At 42.9% G+C, this 21,993-nt stretch overlaps 1 protein-coding gene across 1 annotated transcript; it reads right to left on the bottom strand.

Annotated features, from left to right (window-relative positions):
• Positions 1 to 1,083: 1,083 nt before the first annotated feature.
• LOC308125100 (C1q-related factor-like) lies at positions 1,084 to 21,725 on the bottom strand. Its single transcript, XM_080488609.1, has 2 exons — positions 20,752 to 21,725; positions 1,084 to 2,894 (listed from the first exon to the last, which is right to left on the bottom strand). Exons 1-2 carry the CDS (start codon positions 21,358 to 21,360, stop codon positions 2,715 to 2,717), a joined length of 789 nt encoding a protein of 262 aa, XP_080344735.1. The 5' UTR covers positions 21,361 to 21,725; the 3' UTR covers positions 1,084 to 2,714.
• Between the last annotated feature and the right edge of the window lie 268 nt (positions 21,726 to 21,993).

The raw sequence follows: 21,993 nt of genomic DNA, 5'->3' as shown, positions 1-21,993 counted from the left end.
CCCCCCCCCCCGCCCTCCCTGTATCTTAATGTAAAACTTGCACAGATGTTAGCATGCTCCGGCATTCTCATTACCATGAGTGTGCATGTGATTATCTTGTTTTATGCCGGAGGGAAATGAAGAAAAGGATGCAGGAAGGGAGCGAATGCATCCCTTAAGACTGGAGTACTACAGATGAGCGGAGCAGCCAGTGTCACATCCCATTCCTGCCAGGTCTGAGGAATGTCCAGTCCTTGACACTTGTCCAATCTAAGCTATCTCAAGCTCTCTCCTCCAGCTTCACGCTGGCTAATCTCTCTTGACACCTCACACAGCCCCGACAGGGAATCACTCTACCCTGAAAACAATCCAGCCCTCCTCCCTAAATTGGCGCCAGCCCCCCCTCTTCCTGTCGGTCTTCCTTATATTTCTCTTTACCCTCTCTCTCTCTCTCACTCTCTCTCTCTATTTATCCCTTCCCTATTACTTCTTTCTGTGGCCTACTCTTTCTCTTGTGTTTCCATCTGTCTTTGTCAAACTATATTCCACTCCTCTTCTATCTCGCTCAATCTGTCCTCCCTCCCTCTGTCTTCTCTCCTCCGTCTCCGCTTCCTCGTCGGGTATATCATGCCTCTGTTCATGAAAATCTATGAAAAGACACCGTGATTGCCGATTGAGGAATAGCCCGCAATTCCTTAAGGACCCATCTGCATTCCAGACCAACACCCAGCGCCACTGCTGGATGCCGCTGAAGTTGGACGGTCTTTATCTCGACGCGCACCTTTCCAGATGGAGAGCAGCTCCACGGCATCACATTAGGTGGGCATAAACACAGACATCTTTCCCTGGATACCCATCATCCTAAATATACTTTACTTTTTTTGGGAGAGAAAAGACAGATGAGGGAGTTGCTGATAGGGTTTTTTTTTTTATTGCAGGCACCGAGGGCCCATTTATATTCCTTAGCTTAAAAAAAAACCCCGACACACTCCCCGTCATGTTGTCTGCCGTAGCTGTAGTTAACCCACAGAGCGTATGAGAGCCTTTGCAGATCATTTTCACTAATTAGTGTATTTGAGATTCAAGAACTCTCAAGAGACAAATCACTCCAAAAAAAAAATCCCATTTATTATTTAAATGTATTCAACAATTCCAAAAGATAAGATCGACAAACAAATCATAGATTTCAATTACAAGCTGTTTGTTCTTCTCATCGTATCTGTAGAGGCTCCACCCTACAGAGCACAATCTCATTGGCTGCTGAGTAAATTATCTGTCATTGGCTGTAGCACAGAGGAACTGTGAAAAAGAACGATGTGGTTATGGCACGGCACATGCTAAAATGCGGACACTCACTGGTATGCACATACACATACGCAAACAAACGCACATACGCCCCCAAACGTGCAGTCGCAACAGGCCGAGTCACTCACCCAATCAGTTTCATTCTCAAGCAAGCTGTCAGGCCGCCATGTTGAGTAAATATTACCATAATGCCTGTGTGTTATTGAATATGCGGCTAATGAATGGATGGCATCCAGTGAAGCTCCAGAGACTCCGAAACAAGAGAAATTGCCCACTCACTGTTTCCTACCTTCCTCACTCCTGACTCCCTCTGTGTGTGTTTGTGACTTTCCCTCGCCCGCCCGCCGCTTCAGCTCACTTCTTAATTTGTTTTATTTCCTCCGTGTGAGAAAGCTTTGGAGGTCGGAGGAGCAGAAAAAGGTCCACACGCTCAGGCCGGCTCACCTCCGAAATCTGAAGAAGTGCTGCATCACATGGCTGCTTGTGCTAAGTGGAACATCTACATGAGGCGAAAACACTGAGAGGATTACAGGGAGTCGAGGAGCAGCAGGACATTTGGGTGACAGAGTGAGAAACAGTGTGAGGTGCTTCGTGAGAAAGGCATCGTCTATATGGGATGTTTCCTTTTTCAGACACATTGGAAGTGCAGAATGTCTTGTTATTTTCCACACAGACAATATAGAGTTACCTTGCTGTACCCAATAATAAAGAAACACACCCACCGCCATGAAATACTCAAATTTTTCTTTTCCAGCTTTTAGATCTCTGAGCTGCATCACAAATAACATCTCTCAGTCAAACAGGATATCTTCACAAGGGACAAAATTTTTTTTTTTTTCTTAAATCTCATCTGTGTAGAATATTATGCATGTCTACAAAATAAAAACACAATCTAAGGTAAATTGCACGGAACAACACTACAAGTTTCAGTCACTTCAGTCCGCCGACGGAGCAGCGGCCCGCTGCCCGCTGTGGAGAGAAGAAGTGAGGTCATCCACTTTTGCAGGTTTTTTTTTCTTCTTTTTTTTTTTTTAATTCTTGTTGATATTTCTGTGCAATGGAGCAGGTCTGAAGAGGAGAGACACTGAAAGCGAGGAGCTTCTGACACGTCGACATGGCGGCGAGGAGTGCAGGAAAAAAAAAAAAAAGAAAAACCCCAGCGCACCTCCACCCAACATCTCACTCCTCCCACGCCGCTCGCCAAGCCCCTCTCAGTGTGTCCTCGGGAGCTTTGCATCCAAGCTCGGCTACAGAGCCAGGATGTCTCGGCTGATGGATACGAAGCAGAGGTGTCCGTGATGATGGAGAGAATTAGGAAAACTAGAAAGCATTCCGGCTTTTAACACACACACCCTCCCCCCCTGTCGTAACGGTTCCTTTCTCTGAGTCTCTTTCCCCCGTCTGACTGTCTTTGCGTTTTGGTCTCTTTCTCAATCTGCGTAGAGGATGAAGCCAGAGAAGGTGCTGTACTTGTTGTTGTTTCCACCGTGGGCTTTTCCCCCGTCTAGCTTGATGTAAACCTCGTCGCCCGCGTCCAGATGGAGGATGACGCTGTTCGAGGCGTAGTCATAGTTCTGGTCAGCGTCTTGAGCGATGGCACTGGCACGAACCTGCGAGAGAGGAGCCAGACAGACATGGAGGACAATGAATGGGCCTGTATGCGGCGCACGTCACGTTAGAATCACCCGGTTGGTAACCAGCCACGCTACTAACTCAAATAGTGTTTTACTGAGCTACATTATGGCAGATAGGCACAGTAAAAACAAAAAAAAATGTAATACACTGTCATCATCATCATCATCATCATCATCATCATCATCATCATCAGTTTCTCTTCGTTCCCAGGTGGCACATAAAGCACTATCAATCATCTCCTGCCATCTAAGTTGATATTAATACAAGTTTCTGTAATCACAAAACTTTTTACAGAGTGGGGTGAGTGGCCCTACGTCCAACCCCCAACCTGGACAGCCAGGATTTTTCTGTAGGGAATTTCCTTTCCTTCGCCACATGTTCCGATTATGTAGAGGCGGCGGACACCCGCCTGTCGCCGCTGTCACTCGGCTGCCGAAGCATCCCCAGGAGCTGCGATGACAAGGACGTGGGACATGCGACTTCAGTGATAGAGCCTAAGTTTGTCGCTAGGCATTTCTCAGCGTTTGCGAGGAGAACATTTGTTGACACTTGTTACCCTCGCTGAGACCTGTTACCACTGCTTGAGCCCACAGAGGAAATTAAACCTCTCCATGAAACGCCAATGATCATATGCCGATTTATTATTTTGTTACTGGTGCAACCAGCAACCAGCGTGAGCATGCACAGTGCAAAGCTTTCATCATGTGTTAAGCATCTACACGTCCTTTTCTCGCATTGAAACTGTCTTAAAAGACACTTTCCTTCAATAGAAACACTTTTGCACAGGACAAGGTAGCCTCTATCGACACACTGCCCCAGGAACCGAACTTGCTGTGTGACGCCACACGCTCCAGCTTTTTGTTAATCTATAATAGTTACACTTAGATCATGTTTAGGAAGTAGCATCGCTAATGTGCGAGCCCTGAAACTCTTCAGCATGTAGCATGTAGCATGAAGTTACGCGATGCACCCGATTGGATAGATGAGTGATCTTGGGGTCTCTGCTTCCAGAGTTCAGACCAAACCAACATGACGGCTCCGTCGCCAACTTTCTCTTTTCTTCCTAAAACAGTTCAGTGATTTTTGAAAACATTTGAGAAGAGAAATAAGCTGTGCAGTGACTGAATCTGTTCTCCTTTTGGTTCCTCTACAGCCCAGTGTTGACGTTTTACAAAAGTTTTGCAATGCATTGGACCTCAGCTCCCCACATCTCATTTGCATTAAGTTGACAGGATATCAGATATCGCCACATATCCACTATCGTACATCCTACTCTGTACTAGTATTTATTGATTACATATTCATTTTTCTGACTACTTTCCATAAGCCAGAATCTGTACCTTTGCCCGTTAAATCCTTCACATTGGCTATTTCTTTGTTTTAACCTCTATGAGGACAATTTAGAGGTACAGTGAAAGCAGTTTTGAAGTAACGGCAGTCATGTTTAAGTCTGTTTAAAAATAAAATTCCTACCAATACAACAATTTTAATGGATGTATACTCTGTGCCACAACAAAGAACAACTTAAATGTTTAAATTCAAAGGTTATAATGACATTGTTTTACTGGTCTGACCCACTCATCTTGGGTTGGACTGTGTGTAGCCCCTGAACTAAAATGAGTTTGAGCCTGTTTCACCTCTGATTTGGGGAATAATTTAGTTTCTGAGTTACACAGTATTACAACAGTAATACTAAAGTTGATTCATGAGCCGTGTCATTGCTAATGTTAATTTACAAGAACTATATATATATATATATATATACACCCCCCGAGATCCCACAATCCCACTCCCACGATCACACGGTCACTCAGTGTATTTACTTTTACTTATGAAAAGCAGTTGCAATAGTACTTTTACAAAGTAATTTATACATAATTATCTCAATTATAGAAGTAGCAATTAGTAATTATATCAATCTTTAATAGTAATTATATTCATCTTTACATTGTACAATTCTCTCCAGCAAGACGTCATTACCATAGGTGTCAGACTGGGCACAGAAAAACAATAGTATGAACGTATATTTACTCATGCTGTAATTATTGAGCCTCAAATTGGATGCAATTACATGTGTCTTTGTGAATGTGATGCTATATGAATGGACTCAGTTCACATTAGGACATCAAAGTAGATTTCACTTGAAAGAAAATAGAGACAGACCAATACTTTAAAATACAGTCAAATTGTGACAACACCTTGCTGTCAACATTTTGCCTCTGAAAGATGTCAACATTTAAAATTTGAAACTTTATTTTTCATTCATTTTCAAACATTTCTCGACATTATAAGTCCTTTTATGTCTCTCTCCAGCCTGCCCAGATGTTTCAATTAGTTTTTATATTGATAATAAATGTTTAACAGGTCATTTTAATTTGTTTCTGGGCAATAAGGTGTAGGACTGTCCTGGTTATTAAAACAAATAACATGTTATCTTTATTAGTATGTATATTTGTGATCAAAATCGGATTAAAATCTAAACTACTTCTCTTCTTCTATTGCCTCAAAATGATAGATGACTCAGTATTTTGGGGGTAAAAACATGTGACTCAATGGACAAACAATTGAATTGATAATATCGTCCTGAACACGTGGAAAAACATGAAACAGGAGTCTCATGAAACATTTCTTAAGTGTTTTAATTTCAAAGATAATAAATTATTGGGCACAACAGTGGCACAAATAAGGAATGTGACTCTGCATTGATGAAAAAGTTCCAGCAAGTGGGGGGGGGGGGGGTTAGTCAAACTTCAGTCCTCCTGTCAAGCAGATTTATGACTTCAATCGAGCCCATGGTCTTTCACAGAGGACCTAACATTCAACCCTCCAACAAGAGGTCCACAAAATGAGAAAAAAAAAAAAAACAGTTCTCACTCAGAGGGCTTTTCACCGGGGAACAAATTTACTGAGGAAAAATAAAATAAAATAACATCAAGGATGGCTACTGAACATCTGCAGAAATATTTGATAACACAGCGAGCAGTGACGACGGAGTTGGCTTGATGAAAAATAGAAATGGCAGAGTTTTTTATTTCTGTTTGTCGTTGACTGACTGTTTATTTGTGTGTGTGTGTGTGTGTGTGTGTGTGTGTGTGTGTGTGTGTGTGTGTGTGTGTGTGTGTGTGTGTATTGCACTAGTCTGACTGCAGGACTCTTGCGGTGTCTAAATCACCTCCACCCATCCATCTTCTACACCGTTTCATCCACCTTCAGGTCACTGGGGGCCGAGGCTGATCCCAGCTGACTGTGAAGGCAGGGTTCACCCTGGACACTCCATCACAGGGCCAAACACAGAGGAGCACACGATAACCATGGAATCTCCATGGCGACTGTGCACACGCACCACCAACAGCACCACCGCAGCAAACAGTTCTGTGGATTATCTGACACTGCCTCAACTATTGCCTTCTTAGAGAGCGTTTATCCGGGTTTTAGCTTTTTTTTTCTGGTTCAATGAAACTTTGTTGGCACTTTTAAAAGTGATGCACTGTAACAACCTACAACAAACAGCTATTTAAAACAAGTATTAAATATTAAAACATTTTTAAAAAGTGTTAAAAGTGTAATAATGCAGATCAATGATGTAAAAGAAAGACTATTAATATGTAACATCACCTTGGAAGCATGTACAACAGGACAATGAGTGCGTTTGAAAGAAAACTCCTCGGTGGACATCGAAGCTCGAATTCCTTATTTCAAAGATACGCGCATACAAACCAGACCACATGTTCAAAAGATTGCATAACATCTTGTGTGCAGAGGCAAATGTACAAAGTGGCGAAACTGAAATAAATGTGGAGGCGGGGAGTGAGAAATTAGCGAGTTTAAGATAGAGTTTAGCAGGGCTCTGTGGCCCGCTCCATCTCTCTGACTGAAGCCTTTGGCTTGAGGCAGCATTAGCCAGTGAATCGCAGCAGGATCCTCAGCTGAACTGTAGCATGTCAGCTCCACTGCGGCTAATATAGGTGCCAGGGGTTTGATAAGGAAGCAGAGTCTCTCTTGATCGAGAGAAATGCAATCGATTTCTCTGCTTCTGCTCGATGAGTTTAAAAGAATAGTAATTGACAGTGTAGGCGTGCCTCCTTCAATTTGTTGAGTTCTCTTCTCATTCAATCAGTGGTGTGGAAATTTCAAAAGGACTGATAATAATGTGTGACACTGGTCAAATCTGACACACGGCCTGTGTTTACGGACTGTTCGATTCTCCTGACTGGATCCTGTTTATTTTGGAAAAAGAGGAAGAAAACAATACAAACAAAGAAAACGCACACATTTCTAAAATATATTATAAAACTACCAAGTCCCAGGAGAATATGACTTGCTTTGAGCTTTTAGTCAAATAAATGTGACATTTGAGTGAAAGTTTTGTTGAGTTTCTCTGTTAAAAACACCTAGAAATGACTGTGTTGTATGTGGTGCTGTATGAATAAAGTTGAATTGAATGAAATTGAAATTGAAAAATCGAGTTTCTCATTTGAAATATTTTAAAAGTTGATCCTTATGCAGAATTTTCTCAGGAATCTAAAAATGAAGTTACAGAAGGGTGTTTGTAATCAGAATACAAGTAAAAAAAATCATGTCAGTCTTAATCTTTACTGACTGGGAGTCTTGACACTCTGGAGGCTCACGTTGTTATTGTCCATCCGCTCATGGATGTGTGAAGCAGTTCCAGAAAGTTGTGTTTTCTCCCCTTTACATGACAACAGAGTCAGAGTAGTATCAAAAAGTTCTGGTTAGACATAAATAATCCCCTAATTGTCACTACAAACCTACAACTTTTTAAAATTAAAGATTAAAAAGTGGATTTATTCAGGTGACCATACTTTGATTAAGAGACAGGATTACACTCAGCACAACCTCAAGATATTCATATTACACAGTTCACTCAAAGATACCTTTTAATTCTAATATATTCAAAGTATCCCTATGAAATAGATTATTATAAATATAAATTAATATATCTAAAGCCAAAGTAACAAACTGTGCGGCTTCTCAGAGGTTACTGAACACTCTTTACAATGTCTAAAATAATAATTTAATGAATAATAAAAATGTAAGATGGACAAATAAGTAAACGGCCCGCAAGAGGCTCCAATCCCGCCGCCAAACTATAAAGTAAATGTTAGAAATGTCAAAGAAAGAAGAAATTTCTCAACACAACACTGAGACCCGAGCTGAGATTTCAGTGATGCTGCCAATGAACGGTAACTACCTGGTTGCGATCGAACCATCGTCAAAGCCATAGTGTCAGGGTGAGTTTGTAAAAACTTACAAAATGCAACAGCTATTGGAAAAAGTTTGGGGGATATTTCACTGTATTGTGCACCAGAAAGTATCTGTAACATTGCCTTTATGTTGAGACTGTAATCGTTTTCCGGAATAATTGTTTGGTTTCGTGAAAATAACGACATTTTCATCACGTATATTTTGCACCACATCAACAAAGAAAAGCTTGTAAAGTGTAATTTCAAAAGATTAGCATGGCACTATTTTACCAGTCCAGTCAAGATGAAGTTGGCTGTATGTGGCCCCTGAACTAAAATGTGTTTGACACCCCTGCCGTATCATGTCACACACCACAAAGTATTAGTCAATGCAAACAACCAGTTAGTATAAATCCATGTTTAATAGCTTCTTGTCGAACAATAAAAAGTTTTAGGAATTAACACCCACCAACCAAAACGAGAGTTTGCATGTCAGAGCAAAAGCAGGTCACAACAATGATATCTTGAATTAATTTACCATTAAGCAGCTGCAGCAGGACATCCAACTCACACAAGCATTAATTAAATGAGGATTTGACCACTAATTGTAAACCCAAAGTGAAACGATTGATGATAATGATGCCGTTTCACTTTTAAAATGGCATAAAGTACCTTTTCATATGACTCATATGTGTTTCGCTCTGTATTGTTTAACATCAGTCTGTTTTATAGCTTTAATTGATTCAAGTTAGATTTATTTTAAAACTTTGACTTAAAACTGTCTGAAAAATCTTTCTAACCCGAGTTAAAAACACATTTTATTATTAATATTGCTAAAAATTAAAAGGAACAAGGCATTCTGGGAAATCCTTGTCTGTTTCTCAAATACTTCCTACTTCATTAAGAGAGTATACACTTCTCTTTCTCCAGAAGTAAGACACAAACTTTTAGATTTATATATATTATAGATTCTTTTTGCAAAAGAGTTTTTCTACCTTCAGTTCATTTCCTTGATTCAACCTTGATTCACACCCTAGAGAAGTTGCCGGTTCATCACAGTGCAAATTATCTTTCTTCAAACTCTCAGCTGAAGCTCCATTTACAGGACAACATTTAAAGTGAAAACATGTAGTTTTTATGTTTTCGTCTCAGAAAAGTTTCATGTGTACACAGGAACATTTTGAGAACGATGTCCATTTACATGAAAAACATCCGAAATGCAGAAAATGATGTCGTTTACCTGTTTGGCCACTAGTAGGTGCTGTTGATTGTTGTTGGAATGAAACCACACACACATGCACACGTTTGTATGGACAGACAACAAAGTTGAATTGCTATGACGGGTGACCCTCAACTGCAGCGTTTCCAGAAAGTGTCGTTTTTGCCCATTTACACAATGACCTTCTGAGTCATTCTCATAAAGTTTAGTTTTAAGAGGCTCCGAGCGCACACAAAAAACGTTTTCGTTTTCACCTCAAATCTCAGTGTGAACGGGGCCTGACTGTGATCCAGATGATGTGAATCCCATTTCCATCTGGATCACCAGCCCACCATGAAAAAAAGGTCTCACGCCGAGCTGAATCCAAATGCCGGCAGCTTGTAAAGCATCCCTATACTTTGTGCTGAGTCTTTGTTTCTGGTCACATGCTCCGCATTCACACTCTAGTAGCACAGTTTCTGGTCTCCACCAACTCCCAAGGGAAATATGTACCTTTGTAGCTGCTAAATTCCCCTGCTATGTTCAGTAGCAACCAGCTAATTGTGCTGAGCCAGGAGTGTAGAGCAGGTTTTGTTGGGGCTGTTCCACTGAAAATGCTGCTGGAAACAGCACTGTGGAAGCAGTGAGAGCGAGCCAGAGCAGTAAAGTTGGGGCAGGACCGATAATAAATGGGCTGAAAGTCACAACAATCCTCCATTAAGGAGAAAGGAGCTGCAGATTCAGGTGAAAATGCTCTGCGTCATCACTGTTAGCCGCATCTTTAATTGTTTGTAGACTGTCCTTAGACACATGGTGCTAAAATATCAGATATCGTCCCTTTAAGTTCGATGTGCTGGCTGGTGAGCGGGCCAAAGCCTTTTTCCACTTACAGTGGGAACTGGGCCTCGCTGCTATTAAATTGCTACTAACAAGGAGTCCTGCATCATTTGTAACGTAAATTGAGTAGAATTGAGCAAGAAGATCATTATTTTCTCCAGAGAGAGAGGAAAAAAAGGAAGCACCGTACATCCTTTAAAGTAGCTCGTGGTTAAATAAGCCTATTAGTCACTTTGTCCGGTCAGTGAGGTTGAATCCAAATCAATAGTTTGCGTGCATTTGAAGTGTTTTCTCTGGTTCATTACGGGGTCTCTAAAGTCAAGCCTGGCCGTTGCCTTGGCTCGGCGTTCGTCCACGCGGCTTCAGAATGGAGGCGGATGTCGACAGGCTGTCCGACAGGCGTCACATAGAATTCACAATAATTAGCTGGCCTGTTTAAAGCGTCCACACAACAGGCATATTGACAAATGTGAGGAGAGGCCAGCTACTGACAGAGAACCCCCCCCCCACACACACACACACTCACACACACACACACCCCCCGCCCCCCAAAGACGCATTAGTGGTGCACAATTTAGCTCATTTTTAAATATAATATGAGAAATTTTAATTTTTCTTCTTTCTTGGAAAATAGCTGCTGTTGTCAATGCCAAACTCTCAGCTCATCTTCTCTTGACTTTTATAAAAAAACCTGCATTTAGAGACATTAATGTGTGCAGAGGATGTGCAGAGGCGTACAAAGTCTTATTAAAATAGCGTATGTAAAGCTTTCATGAACTCGATATCCAGCCGCTCGATCCGCTCTTGCCCGAGAGCACGGAGGGAGTCGTTTGTATTCGGAAAGACGTTGGCTTCAAAAATTGTGGCTTTTCAAACTGTAAATGGTACAGGAGTTATACATTTGTGGTAGAAATCAGAAATTCCGTCAGAGAAGTGTTTTTGAGAGTTTTAAGTGCTTCTCTCCCCCCGAGGTGTCACAATGGCAAACAGACAGACGTACACTCCAGGCTATACAGTAGGTCATGAAACCAAACGCGGCGCCTTTCTCGAAGCACTACTCTAAAAAGCATTTAAGTGGCGAGGTGTCATATTTGTGACACCACGTTTTGAACCTGGACAAATCATCCCGTGTGCTCCAGTATGTTGTTAACACATCCATCATCTCTGCACAGCAGCTTATCTCAGGTCGAGCGAAATCCACCCAGAAATAACATTGTAAATGCTGCCAAGGCGTTTCTCTCTTGACCCCGCAGTGAGAAAAAAAAGCTTTTACGTGCGCAAATGTTAAGATATCTGAGAGAGATGTTTTCCTGGTTTCAACATAATGAAACCCTGAACTTCATTTGAAGGTTTTTTTTTTTTTTTTTTCCCCTGCGCAAATTAAACTTGTGCAAAAAAACTGGAGAGTTTGTGGTCAAAAACAGAAGATGGAAGGATTTTGTGAATTTTACAGTTACTGGCTATTGAACAGCATTGACACTCATATATTTTCATCTGAAAATAAAGAATATTCCGAACATTTCTCTACTTAATATGAAACAAACACTGAGTTAATGATCAGTTTCAGCTCTGCTTTGATTTGTCTGTTAGCAAATCACTTTTGTATATAAAATACATTTTATCCCCCAAAATGTAAAAAAAAAAAAAAAAAGGTGAAGATGAGTAAACCAGAGGGAGGGTTGATCCTGAGACGATAATGTGGATTTCTTGTGAAGTCCTCGCCCAGACCATCAGATGCTCACTCCTCTGAGTGTCTCTCAAAGAGGCCACTGTACAATGCCACGCTCTCGGCTCGCCGCATTAAATTATGCAGCAGAGAGGAGCAAGGTGGAGGCTGTTTTTACTCTCCTAATAGCCTCATTGTCAATGAATCTAAAAGAAAAACCGCTAGAATATTCACACAAATCTTGAACACTTGAAGGAATAATTACTAAAATGATCTTTTAATTGCAGCAGAGCGTTTCAAACATGTGGCCCGCGGACCAAAACGGGCCAATCAGGCCCGGACAAAACATATGATTGATTTCTGGTTTATTTTTAAATAAGGAAAAAAGAAAAAGCATATTATCAAAAGCAGTCGTCAGAAACAACCGTAGCAGCGAGAATTAACTACATTATTGACGTCAAGACAACGTAAGCAACAAAGCCACGATATGAGGGTGAAAAATATGCAGGCTGAAGTAAAGAGACCAAACGTCTTCTTTTGAGTTTTCTAAACTCAGGATAATGTCTGTTTGACGTGGTATTATTAATACACTCCGCTTCACACAAGTACTTCAGTGCTTTGTTCCCCTCATGTCAGAGGGACCAGACCTCATTCAAGGAAATGGAATGAAGTGCAAGTGCTGCATTTTAAAGAAATTGAAGGAATATGTCCCTATTTGTCCCTAAAAGTGAGTTAAAGTGGCAGATGTGTGTCGTTGTATAAAAAACAGTGATGGAAACCTCCCATAGATGCAGAGTAAGCTCAAAAAACCGCAGAAGTATGATAGTCCATTAAAAATCCAGCAAATATATATATTTTTAAAGAAAAAATAGATATTATATTATTGTTAAGACTTTAAATTCGAGAAAATAAATTATTGTATTTAGATTTTCTATATGGAATAATCATCATTTTGGTCATTATTCAATTTCCAAAGTTATTTTTGTACCATTGTTAACAGAGATTAAATGTAGTAAAACACATTAGGGGACCTCTCAGAACTGTATCTGAATCTTTGCCTCAAGAGAGATAATGTTTTGTTAAACAGGCTTGATTGGACTGTCTATTCATACAGAGGAAACGCACTTTGAATAGGATTCTCTGTGCGAAAGGCTGAAAATTCCCGAATCCTGAGAAATGAGTGTGGAGAGAAATGATTAATTTCATGTTCATTGTTACAGTTGTGATGATGCTATGTACACTTGGTCCCTGCACAGGAATGAGTTTGACTCTCCTACTTTAAAGGAGCTTTTTCTTATTCTTATCTCGACGACCTTCCTCAGACCGTATGTACGACCGGCCCTTTTCAGTGCAGGTATGTTTTCCTCTCCGTCATCAGTGTGTCGGGCCGACGTGCTCTATCGGAGAAGCTTTGGAGGGCTTGTGCAATGTACAAGTACTGTAAAGGCTAATCTGGATAATGAAATTCTGTGGAGAGGCTTTAAGATGCCGGAATGATATATGGAATATTGTACTTTTTTCATTGTTTATCCTCCTGATTAAATCTTGCACTGCTCCAATATCAGTGTGCAAACAAATCCTCCTGTTCGGATTGTGCGATGCCAGCGTCCAGTGCATATTAATATGATACGATGTGCCACGAGCGTCGAAAGTCAACACCATCTTATTAGAGGGTTAGCGTCTTGGGTTGCAGGGGAAGCAGGTGACGATGGCGCTGGGGGATTTGTCACTTGGGATTTTAATGAAACTTTATCAAAATATTTGCTTTGTGGGTCGCCACACAGAACCGAGCAACCTCTGGCAATGTCACAGATGTGTAATGTAGTTAAGTTATTCTCTTCATTTGCCCTTCAAGGAGCTAAATTTAAAGCACCATCAAGAGCATGATTTATGTTTTTTAGTTCCTGGGAGTAACGGGGCAGTATGAATATAGTTTCTTTGTTAATTTTATTATAGGAAAGACAAAAAGCCAAACTTTCATAAAATCCTGGAATGCTTCTAGTATTTTTGTTTCGTTTCTTCGCTCGGATGGTTTTTATCCCCTTCTGAGACGAACAGCCCCAGTCTAGGCCTCCTCCGTTTGCTCTCAATGAGAACCACGCATGAATAAAACCTTCATCCTATTTTTGAAATAATGATCAGCGAGCTTCTACTGAGGCCTTTTCTCCTCCTCCTCCTCCTCCTCCTCCTCTTCTAAGAACTTGTTATGGGGCCAGAGGTTCGACGGCAGGGTATGGCAGATGTACAGCCGGAGACGAGCAGGACAAACAGCCAACTGGCAGTGCGTGACCTTGACACCGAATATGTAGAGGAACTTTGACAAGACAAACAAAGCGTGAGTCCGTAAGCGTCGGCTGCAGCGATGGTAAATGAGGTGTCAGGCAATGTTGTCTTCCTCGTGGCTGCTCGTGCGTGTTTGCATCCGTCATATCGTCAACATGATGGCTTTGATTGAATAAAATTCAGAGTGAAGACAGCCAGTCCAAGGCTTAGGCTTAATAGATAATGCATGATGGCTGCGGCGAAATGCAGATATGCTGAACTCGACTTGTGCACATGTGAATGTAACAGTTGAACAATGCTTGCAAAGTAACTCTGGACTTGTGTTGTTGTATTGCGTTGGCTTTCGTCCCCGAACACCTTTTTCTCCATTCGTTTCATACGAATCGTCAAAATTTCATGTTTCATCTGTGTTTTCTGCCGCAGGAGCGTCTCACCGGGAGAGTTATCTCACAAGAAGCTTTGTCACTGTGACAAGGACATGTCTCGTGGCTTCCCTGACAGCGATTTGTTGACTTGATGTTGAGCCTCCATTTTGGATCAACGAGTCTATTGGTCCTTTTTAAATCAAAGTGTGCAGCCGTCTAATTGTGTTTGAACATTCCAGCCGTGAACCGCATGCTTAATGGCAGCTTAGATGGCTTGCCATCAGTATTGAGCCTGATCCAACATTTCACTACAAACACGCACACACACACATACACACACACACACACACACACACACACACACACACACACACACACACACACACACACACACACACACACACACACACACACACACACACACACACACACACACACACACACACACACACACACACACACACACACACACACACACACACACACACACACACACACACAGACTCTTCATATGCATTTTTCTGGGATTAATGAGACCAGGAAACTACAAGGAAGAGGAACCCTAGTGTAAGGAAGCGCCATGTGCCGCTGGTTCATTAGTTGGTGGCACTTAAACATGATAAGATGAAATGAAAAGGTAACAGGAGATTTGCCATCTGTCAGACAGCAGTAGATAAAACTCTCCCGAATTAATTTTGCCAGATGTTCACATTATACCTGCCGGACCCAATTTGAAAGGGAGTGACTTTCATGCAGAAACACCTTCCATTGTTTATGAACCTGCTCTCAGCCGTGATAAAAGCGAGTGTGTGTCAGACATAAGTTCATTAGTTTATCGTTTGCGCCTCTAGTACTCGATCGGAATACTGCAGGGAGCTCCCAGCAGCCAAATCCCAGGATCAGCTGCTGCGACCGTGAAGATAAAAGCAAGACAGCTCCTCCTGAAAGAGGCCTGTCAGACCAAACAGGGGTGGGGAAAAAAAAAGAGGTGTCAACTTTGACCTGCAATCCAGCCACTCTTTTCTTTCCCGCGTCCGACTCATCACACTCAGTTAATTACTGCGATACACAGCACCGTCTGCCTGCAGCAGCAACACCAGAAACACAATCATTGCTCACAGCATTGTCTGGAGAGACACTCTCGCTGCAAAATTTTCAACCTTTGTTCACACACACAGCCTGTTTCTTCCAGTTTGCTTCGTAGTAAGCCCTGAGGCAGTAAGACTTTGCTTTTTTCTCACTTTAAAAAGGATCAAAATGAAGCAAAGTGCATTTCTGTACCAGTGTTACGTGAGCGGGAGACACTGGTCTGTTCGGGCGTACTTTCCTCTCTTTTTTCTTTTTTTTTTTTTTCAAGCCAAGTCATTCCCTCCTGATAGTTTACCCATATTCATTTTGAGGGGGGCAGGAGGTGTTAAACACACTGAGTTATGTAGCAGACTGTGAGTCATTTGAAGACACTGACGCGCCGCTTTCCTGTGAAGAGGGAGAGGATAATTGTGGGTATCATTGAAGACTGAATTCGGGGGACGTCTAAATGTCAGGGGCATGGGGAGAGACTGAGAGAGAGATGTTTGCATAAGAGGGCCAGGGGCACTTGTCTATCTCCCATATGGCCCTCATTATAATGAAGAAGCCTTGTGAGTCAACACCATAGCATCCTTGAGTCAGCCAGCCACAGGAGACAATCCGTAGCCTATTTTGGACCGTATGTTTTCGGCCTCCCAGTACAAGAGACATTAGCTGTATTTCACGAGCTACTTAATCTGGAATGCCAGTGCAGGGTGTGCGTGCACTGCTGAGCTTTAATGCCTCTCTATTTGAGGAGCGCCACATAAAGACGCTTTGAAAAGTCATCGAATGATTACAGACGAGTGGTGGGCAGTTTCTGAACAAGTTTTGAAACTTCACCAATAACTGATAGATTTTCCTTTCCGCGCTCGCAGATGACAGCCCGGTGTCATCTTGACATTTCCAATCTGTGTGGTATTTCCTAACAACGTGGGCCAATCTTCATTTAATAGCCCTCGCACCTAATTAGGCCAGCTCTAATGTTCCACTCGGCGGAGTGTCAAATGCAATGTCCAATTACACAGCAGATCAAGGCCAAAGGTCCGCCTCCACTACCTCTCAGGCTGATTATAGAAGAAGTGCCACGATATACATCACATAGAAAGAAACAAGTCTGTCAGAAGAAGGAAAGAGACGCGTACATGCACACACACACACATAGGGGATCAATACCGCAGGCAAAGAGGCTGAGGGACTGAGGGTGGCTCTCTCAAACCCCGCCTGTTTATTTCAGACAGAGTCTCTCTGTTACACCCAGCAAACACACAGAGGCCTCTCAGTGCTGAAGTTGCAGCACGCTGAAGAATCGCAGGTCGGGACATTACCAGAATGTTAAAATCAATCGAGAATGTATTGTTTAAACCATTTCAAATACTCACTTGCATGCACTTGCATATGTGCTTTGATTAGAGTAGAAATTTCACAATAAATGTTTCCCTTTTTCAATTTTGTTTTTAATACAATGTTCCTGGTTTTGTGTAAATGTCAATACTGGATTCAAACAGAGCAGACATCCAGATGGCTCATCTCCCATGTTTGATGCTGATATTGACACCAGATGTTAAACACAATACGTGGGTTTCACCTGGGTGCACAGCGACATCATAAACAGTGCTGTGTTCATGTGTATCCGAGCTGAGGACCCCCCCGGAGGTGTCTTTATGAGCTGTGATGGGCCGAGGCGAATGGTTTGACAGGGAAATGACACGTGAGTTAGCCTGTGTGAGCGACACGTGCTCTTAACAGGAATCACTTTTCCCACAGGTGAGATGAGCTCATCTTTTCAGAACAGGATGAGACTTTCTGACTTATTCTCTCATCGTGCATCACTTGAGAGCAATGAAGAATATTGATGGCTTTGCGTGTTAGCAAATCGATTCCCTGCTACTGCCATCCGGATTTACTCTTTTTTTTAAAAAAAGAAAGAAAAAAAGGAGATCTTCTAAAGATAAAAACTTCCTCCACCTCTAGAAAAGTCAGCTTCTGTAGACATAGAGGAGAGATGGAGGGCAGTGCACAGTTGGGGTGGGTTGAGGCAGTGGGTTAGAAGGGGGGCGAGCATGCATGTGCATGTGTGTACGTGTGTGTGTGTGTGTGTGTGTGTGTGTGTGTGTGTGTGTGTGTGTGTGTGTGTGTGTGTGTGTGTGTGTGTGTGTGTGTGTGTGTGTGTGTGTGTGTGTGTGTGTGTGTGTGTGTGTGTGTGTGTGTGTGTGTGTGTGTGGAGGAGACCGCAGCAGTAATTGCAAGGGAAGAGCCATGTGCACGAAGGACGTTGAAGCTTATTAAAGGAGGAGACAGAGTGATTATTCACTATGGTCCTCTTGAGAGACTGACGCTGAAGTCATTGCTTTTAATTAACTCTGAAACGGTTTTGCGGATTAATAACAATATTAAGAAGGGAACAGAGAGGAGAAGCGCAAACACATCCTGGATCTGATTCAAGCTTTTTAATTACAATTAAATAGACTCCATGGCACAATAGCGCAATAACTATGTCTTTTCTGTCCTCTTTTCTTCTACTGTGTCCATTAACTTCACTCATTGTCTCTGCCTTGTCACTGAGGATGTGTCCCAGGCAGGTGAAAGTAAAACAATGACTCAACAGTGAGAGATTTGAGATCGGTTGGAATATTTGGCATGAGGAAAAAAATAACAGGCCATGCAGAAGCCAGGAAAAGTGTGAGAATAAGAAGTTGGAAAGCAGATAAAGTTCTGAAAATAGACTTCCTATTTGTTTGTTTACGTGGAAACCATTTTTTGGTCTAGAAAAGTGTCACAATGCTGCTGCAGAATGTGTGGATCCAGAGGAAATGGGAGCAGCAGAGAACAAACAAAGTACCGTAACCTATGGACGCTGATCTTCAACACAGCTTGTGAGGACGCCCTGGAGTGGGAGGAGCACATGCTGGACTGAAACAGCACCGCAATGCCTGGAAACTCACTCCTGTACCAAAGCCAAAAGATGATAAAATACCAGCATTGTCTGCAATTCCCTGGCCTACCCTGTCCCAACTCACAGTATAGCTTTTTGCCGCCTTAATGAGCTGAGTAAAGCACCAGTGTGACTCAAGGAGTTTCAGCTTGACTCCAAACACTTCATCAGCGATGTAGGGTAAGTTGGCCCAACATTTATAACCATTCACAGTCATTTACTCCAACCGAGGCTCTGGGGCCTTCTCCATCAGCCCAGCGCACAGCCTAATAAATACCATGAGAGGATTGCACATTTATGCAAAAGCTGTGCCCAGGACAGCGGAAGACGGACAAAAAGAAGCAGTTACCACTTTATAAACATTACGCGGGTCTCGGGAGATACGCACGCCGCATGTGTCTAACTTAAGTACTTCCACACCCTCCTCTGGGGAACACAATGGAGCGGGAACAGAAGGCGTTTTATAGGAACATATGTTCTTCTTCCCCTATTATATATCAATGCTTTTACGCCCACCCATAAACATTACTGTTGAGTGAGACATTATATATAGCCAGAGATTGCTGTAACTCTCTTTTTCTTGCTGGGTGTGAACTTGGTGAGGGTAAAAGAATTAACCTCCAGCTGCACTGGTGTGACGGCGAGTTCAACCCGCAAAGCCAACAACTGTTATTTCACCTCCGTCCTGCACATATCATGGCCATAGGTGGAAATCAGCGGGGGTCTGGATCCCCCTTCTTCCTTAGAAAAAGAGAAAGTGATCTATTAGTGGACCCTCCACTAACTGATTCTTATTGACATGAAATTTCTACCCTTCATCATTAGGTCAGCACTTTCAGTCTACAACCCTGATAGGCTTCTCAGTGACTGTGTGTCTGTGAATTTGCACAAATTTTATAAAAAAAAAGATTCCACAATTTGAAAAAACGAACGTGTACCGACGTTTTTCACCAGCAATCACATATAATATATAACCAGTAGGATGGTGATTGACCATGTTGTTGCTGAGGCTGTTGGTGAATCATAAACTGGATGTAAAATTAATGACACACTTCACGTGATTTGAGGTGAGTGTGATCTCATATATTGTGTGCAGTGAAATACAAAACCAGGAGAATTTATGAACTGAGGGTGAGTGTAATTCACTTTGAGCATGGTGGGAAGAAACACTCAAGTTATAATATTGCTTATTGTATATATAAAAACAGATTTTGCAAACAAATGCATTTATAAAAGACATTTGACTTTTTGTTGTTTTTTTTATAATAAATGTTGTTTTTTTAATCTTATTTCTCTCCAGTTTGATTACAGCCAGAACAAACAAAGGGAATAATATAGACAAAAACTGTAGCTGTGTCATCCAGCTCTTTTTTTAGTTTTAGGGAGAAAACATTTGGCAGAGCCACTTTGAAGATCACAGGATCTGCAGGCTGATCGGATGTCTGAGCTGCAGCCACACATTAACCAACCTGAGAAGACCCTCCAGGGCGCACAATAACATTACAGCACCATTAATATTATGCATCCAAGGACCCCAGAATAGACCACAAAGACGTCCTGATGCATTTAACACGTGCGTAAATGCAGAATGGATGCAGGGCGATGTTAAACGGTAAGATGCATATCGCAAGTGTAATTCTTAATATCTCTTAAAAGCCGCAAATCTTAAAGTTATTTGATTTTTTTTTTTCTTTTAGCGAATTGCAAAGAATAAGAGATAAAACCGCGCTTTCTAAACCTGGGAATAAGTTAACACCATCACTTATTAAATAAATAAGCGCGATTGCATATTTTTAAATATTTATTCCGATAGTTTATGGAGCAATTTAAAGATTTCCATCAGCGCTCAAGCTTCTCAGTCACAGTCCGGTTTAATTCCGCTCCATTCACGGGAAACAAAAACAGAGGCACGCCTGGTAGTTTTCCGAGGAATTCAACGTGAAGCCAACAAAGAGACAGAAAAAGAAAAAAAAAGGACCGACTCTCAGCCCAAACTGTGACCGTCCTCTGAACCGCAGGACGCGGTAATGCCAGGACATCACGCGCGCGGCTTCCACCAGCGGACGCGTCTTTCCGTGCAGGTGCGCGGCGCGCCGCAGCTGTGCGCTCCGGACTTCCGACGGGGACTGCTGCTGCTTTCTCCTCGCAACGTCGCTTTTTTATTTCTTAACTAAACAGAAAATAGGCTTTCCAGGGTGCTGCTATATCTTGTGAAGCTCAGTGACATTCCTCTACACTAAAGTAACAAAACTTAGGGGAAGTTTAAAAAGACCCACCTGGCCGTTCTTGCAGAGGTCTGCCCACATGCTGGTGCCATCCCCTCCTCTCATCAGCACGTGGTAGATGAAGAAGTATGTGCCAGGTATGCTGCAGATGAATTTGCCCGAAATGCCATCGTAGTTGTTGCCCAGGTTGGTCACCACGTCGTCAAACTTGAGGATCTCGTAGCCTTCGTGGGGGTTCTTAAGCCCCGCATAGAAGGCCACCCGAGGCACCGTGTTGTAGGTGGCTGTGCTGATAGCTCCGTTACCCCCCAGACCCAAAATCCCAGTCCTCCCTTGGTCTCCTCTGTCACCAGGAGGTCCAGCTGGTCCCGGCGGTCCGGGTTCTCCGGGTGGTCCGGGCGGCCCGGGCTTGCCTGGCCGGCCAGGCTTCCCCTGTGGGCCCTGCAGTAAGGTGGAGGGTGGAAGCACATTGCTGTGGTCACTCAACGCCTCAGCCTCCGCCTGGAGACCGGTGGAGCTGGTGCTGCTGGCCGGCGTGCCTTTGTTCAGGTAGGGGTCACACACCATACGACAGGTGCCCAGCATCTCGTAGTGGCTGGAGTCTGTCCCCACAGAGCTGACGAGCACCGGGATGAGCACCACCAGCACCAGGACCAGCATAACCCCTACGGCAGCCGCCACCAGGGTCTTCCTCCCGATGCTGAGTCGGGGAAGGGGCTGCGCTGCCAGCGTGGGTCTCCCGGGGGCGGAAATGGTGACTGCTTGGTGTGGGGAGCCTGTCACCGAGGAAAGGGACCCGGAGATCCCGAGAAGAGTTGCAAGAGGAGCGGTGAGTGTGTGAGGGTGAGACAGAGACCCACATACACTTGCTCCACCTCACTGCTCCACTCAGTCACACTAAAGTAGGCAAGCAGTCACTCGCACATACAAAAAAAAGACTTAAGGAAACCCAAGCATACAAAGGGAGACATTCAGCCCGTACTTACAAACACAATCTGACTTGTGAGAAGAAGCAAGAAGGATGCAGAGCCCAGAGGAGTGGAGTGAGAAACAGAGAGAGAGAGAGAGAGAGAGAGAGAGAGAGAGAGAGAGAGAGAGAGATGATGGGAGTGGGTGAGAGTGAGAGTGAGAGATACAGAGCAGCGACTGGATCTGTGTGTATGTGTGTGTGTGTGTGTGTGTGTGTGTGTGTGTGTGTGTGTGTGTGTGTGTGTGTGTGTGTGTGTGTGTGTGTGTGTGTGTGTGTGTGTGTGTGTGTGTGTGTGTGTGTGTGTGTGTGTGTGTGTGTGCGTG

The sequence above is a fragment of the Lipophrys pholis genome (genome assembly GCF_963383615.2).
Source record: "Lipophrys pholis genome assembly, chromosome: 19".
Classification (NCBI taxonomy): domain Eukaryota; kingdom Metazoa; phylum Chordata; class Actinopteri; order Blenniiformes; family Blenniidae; genus Lipophrys; species Lipophrys pholis.
This window is presented reverse-complemented; position numbering and strand designations above follow the sequence as displayed.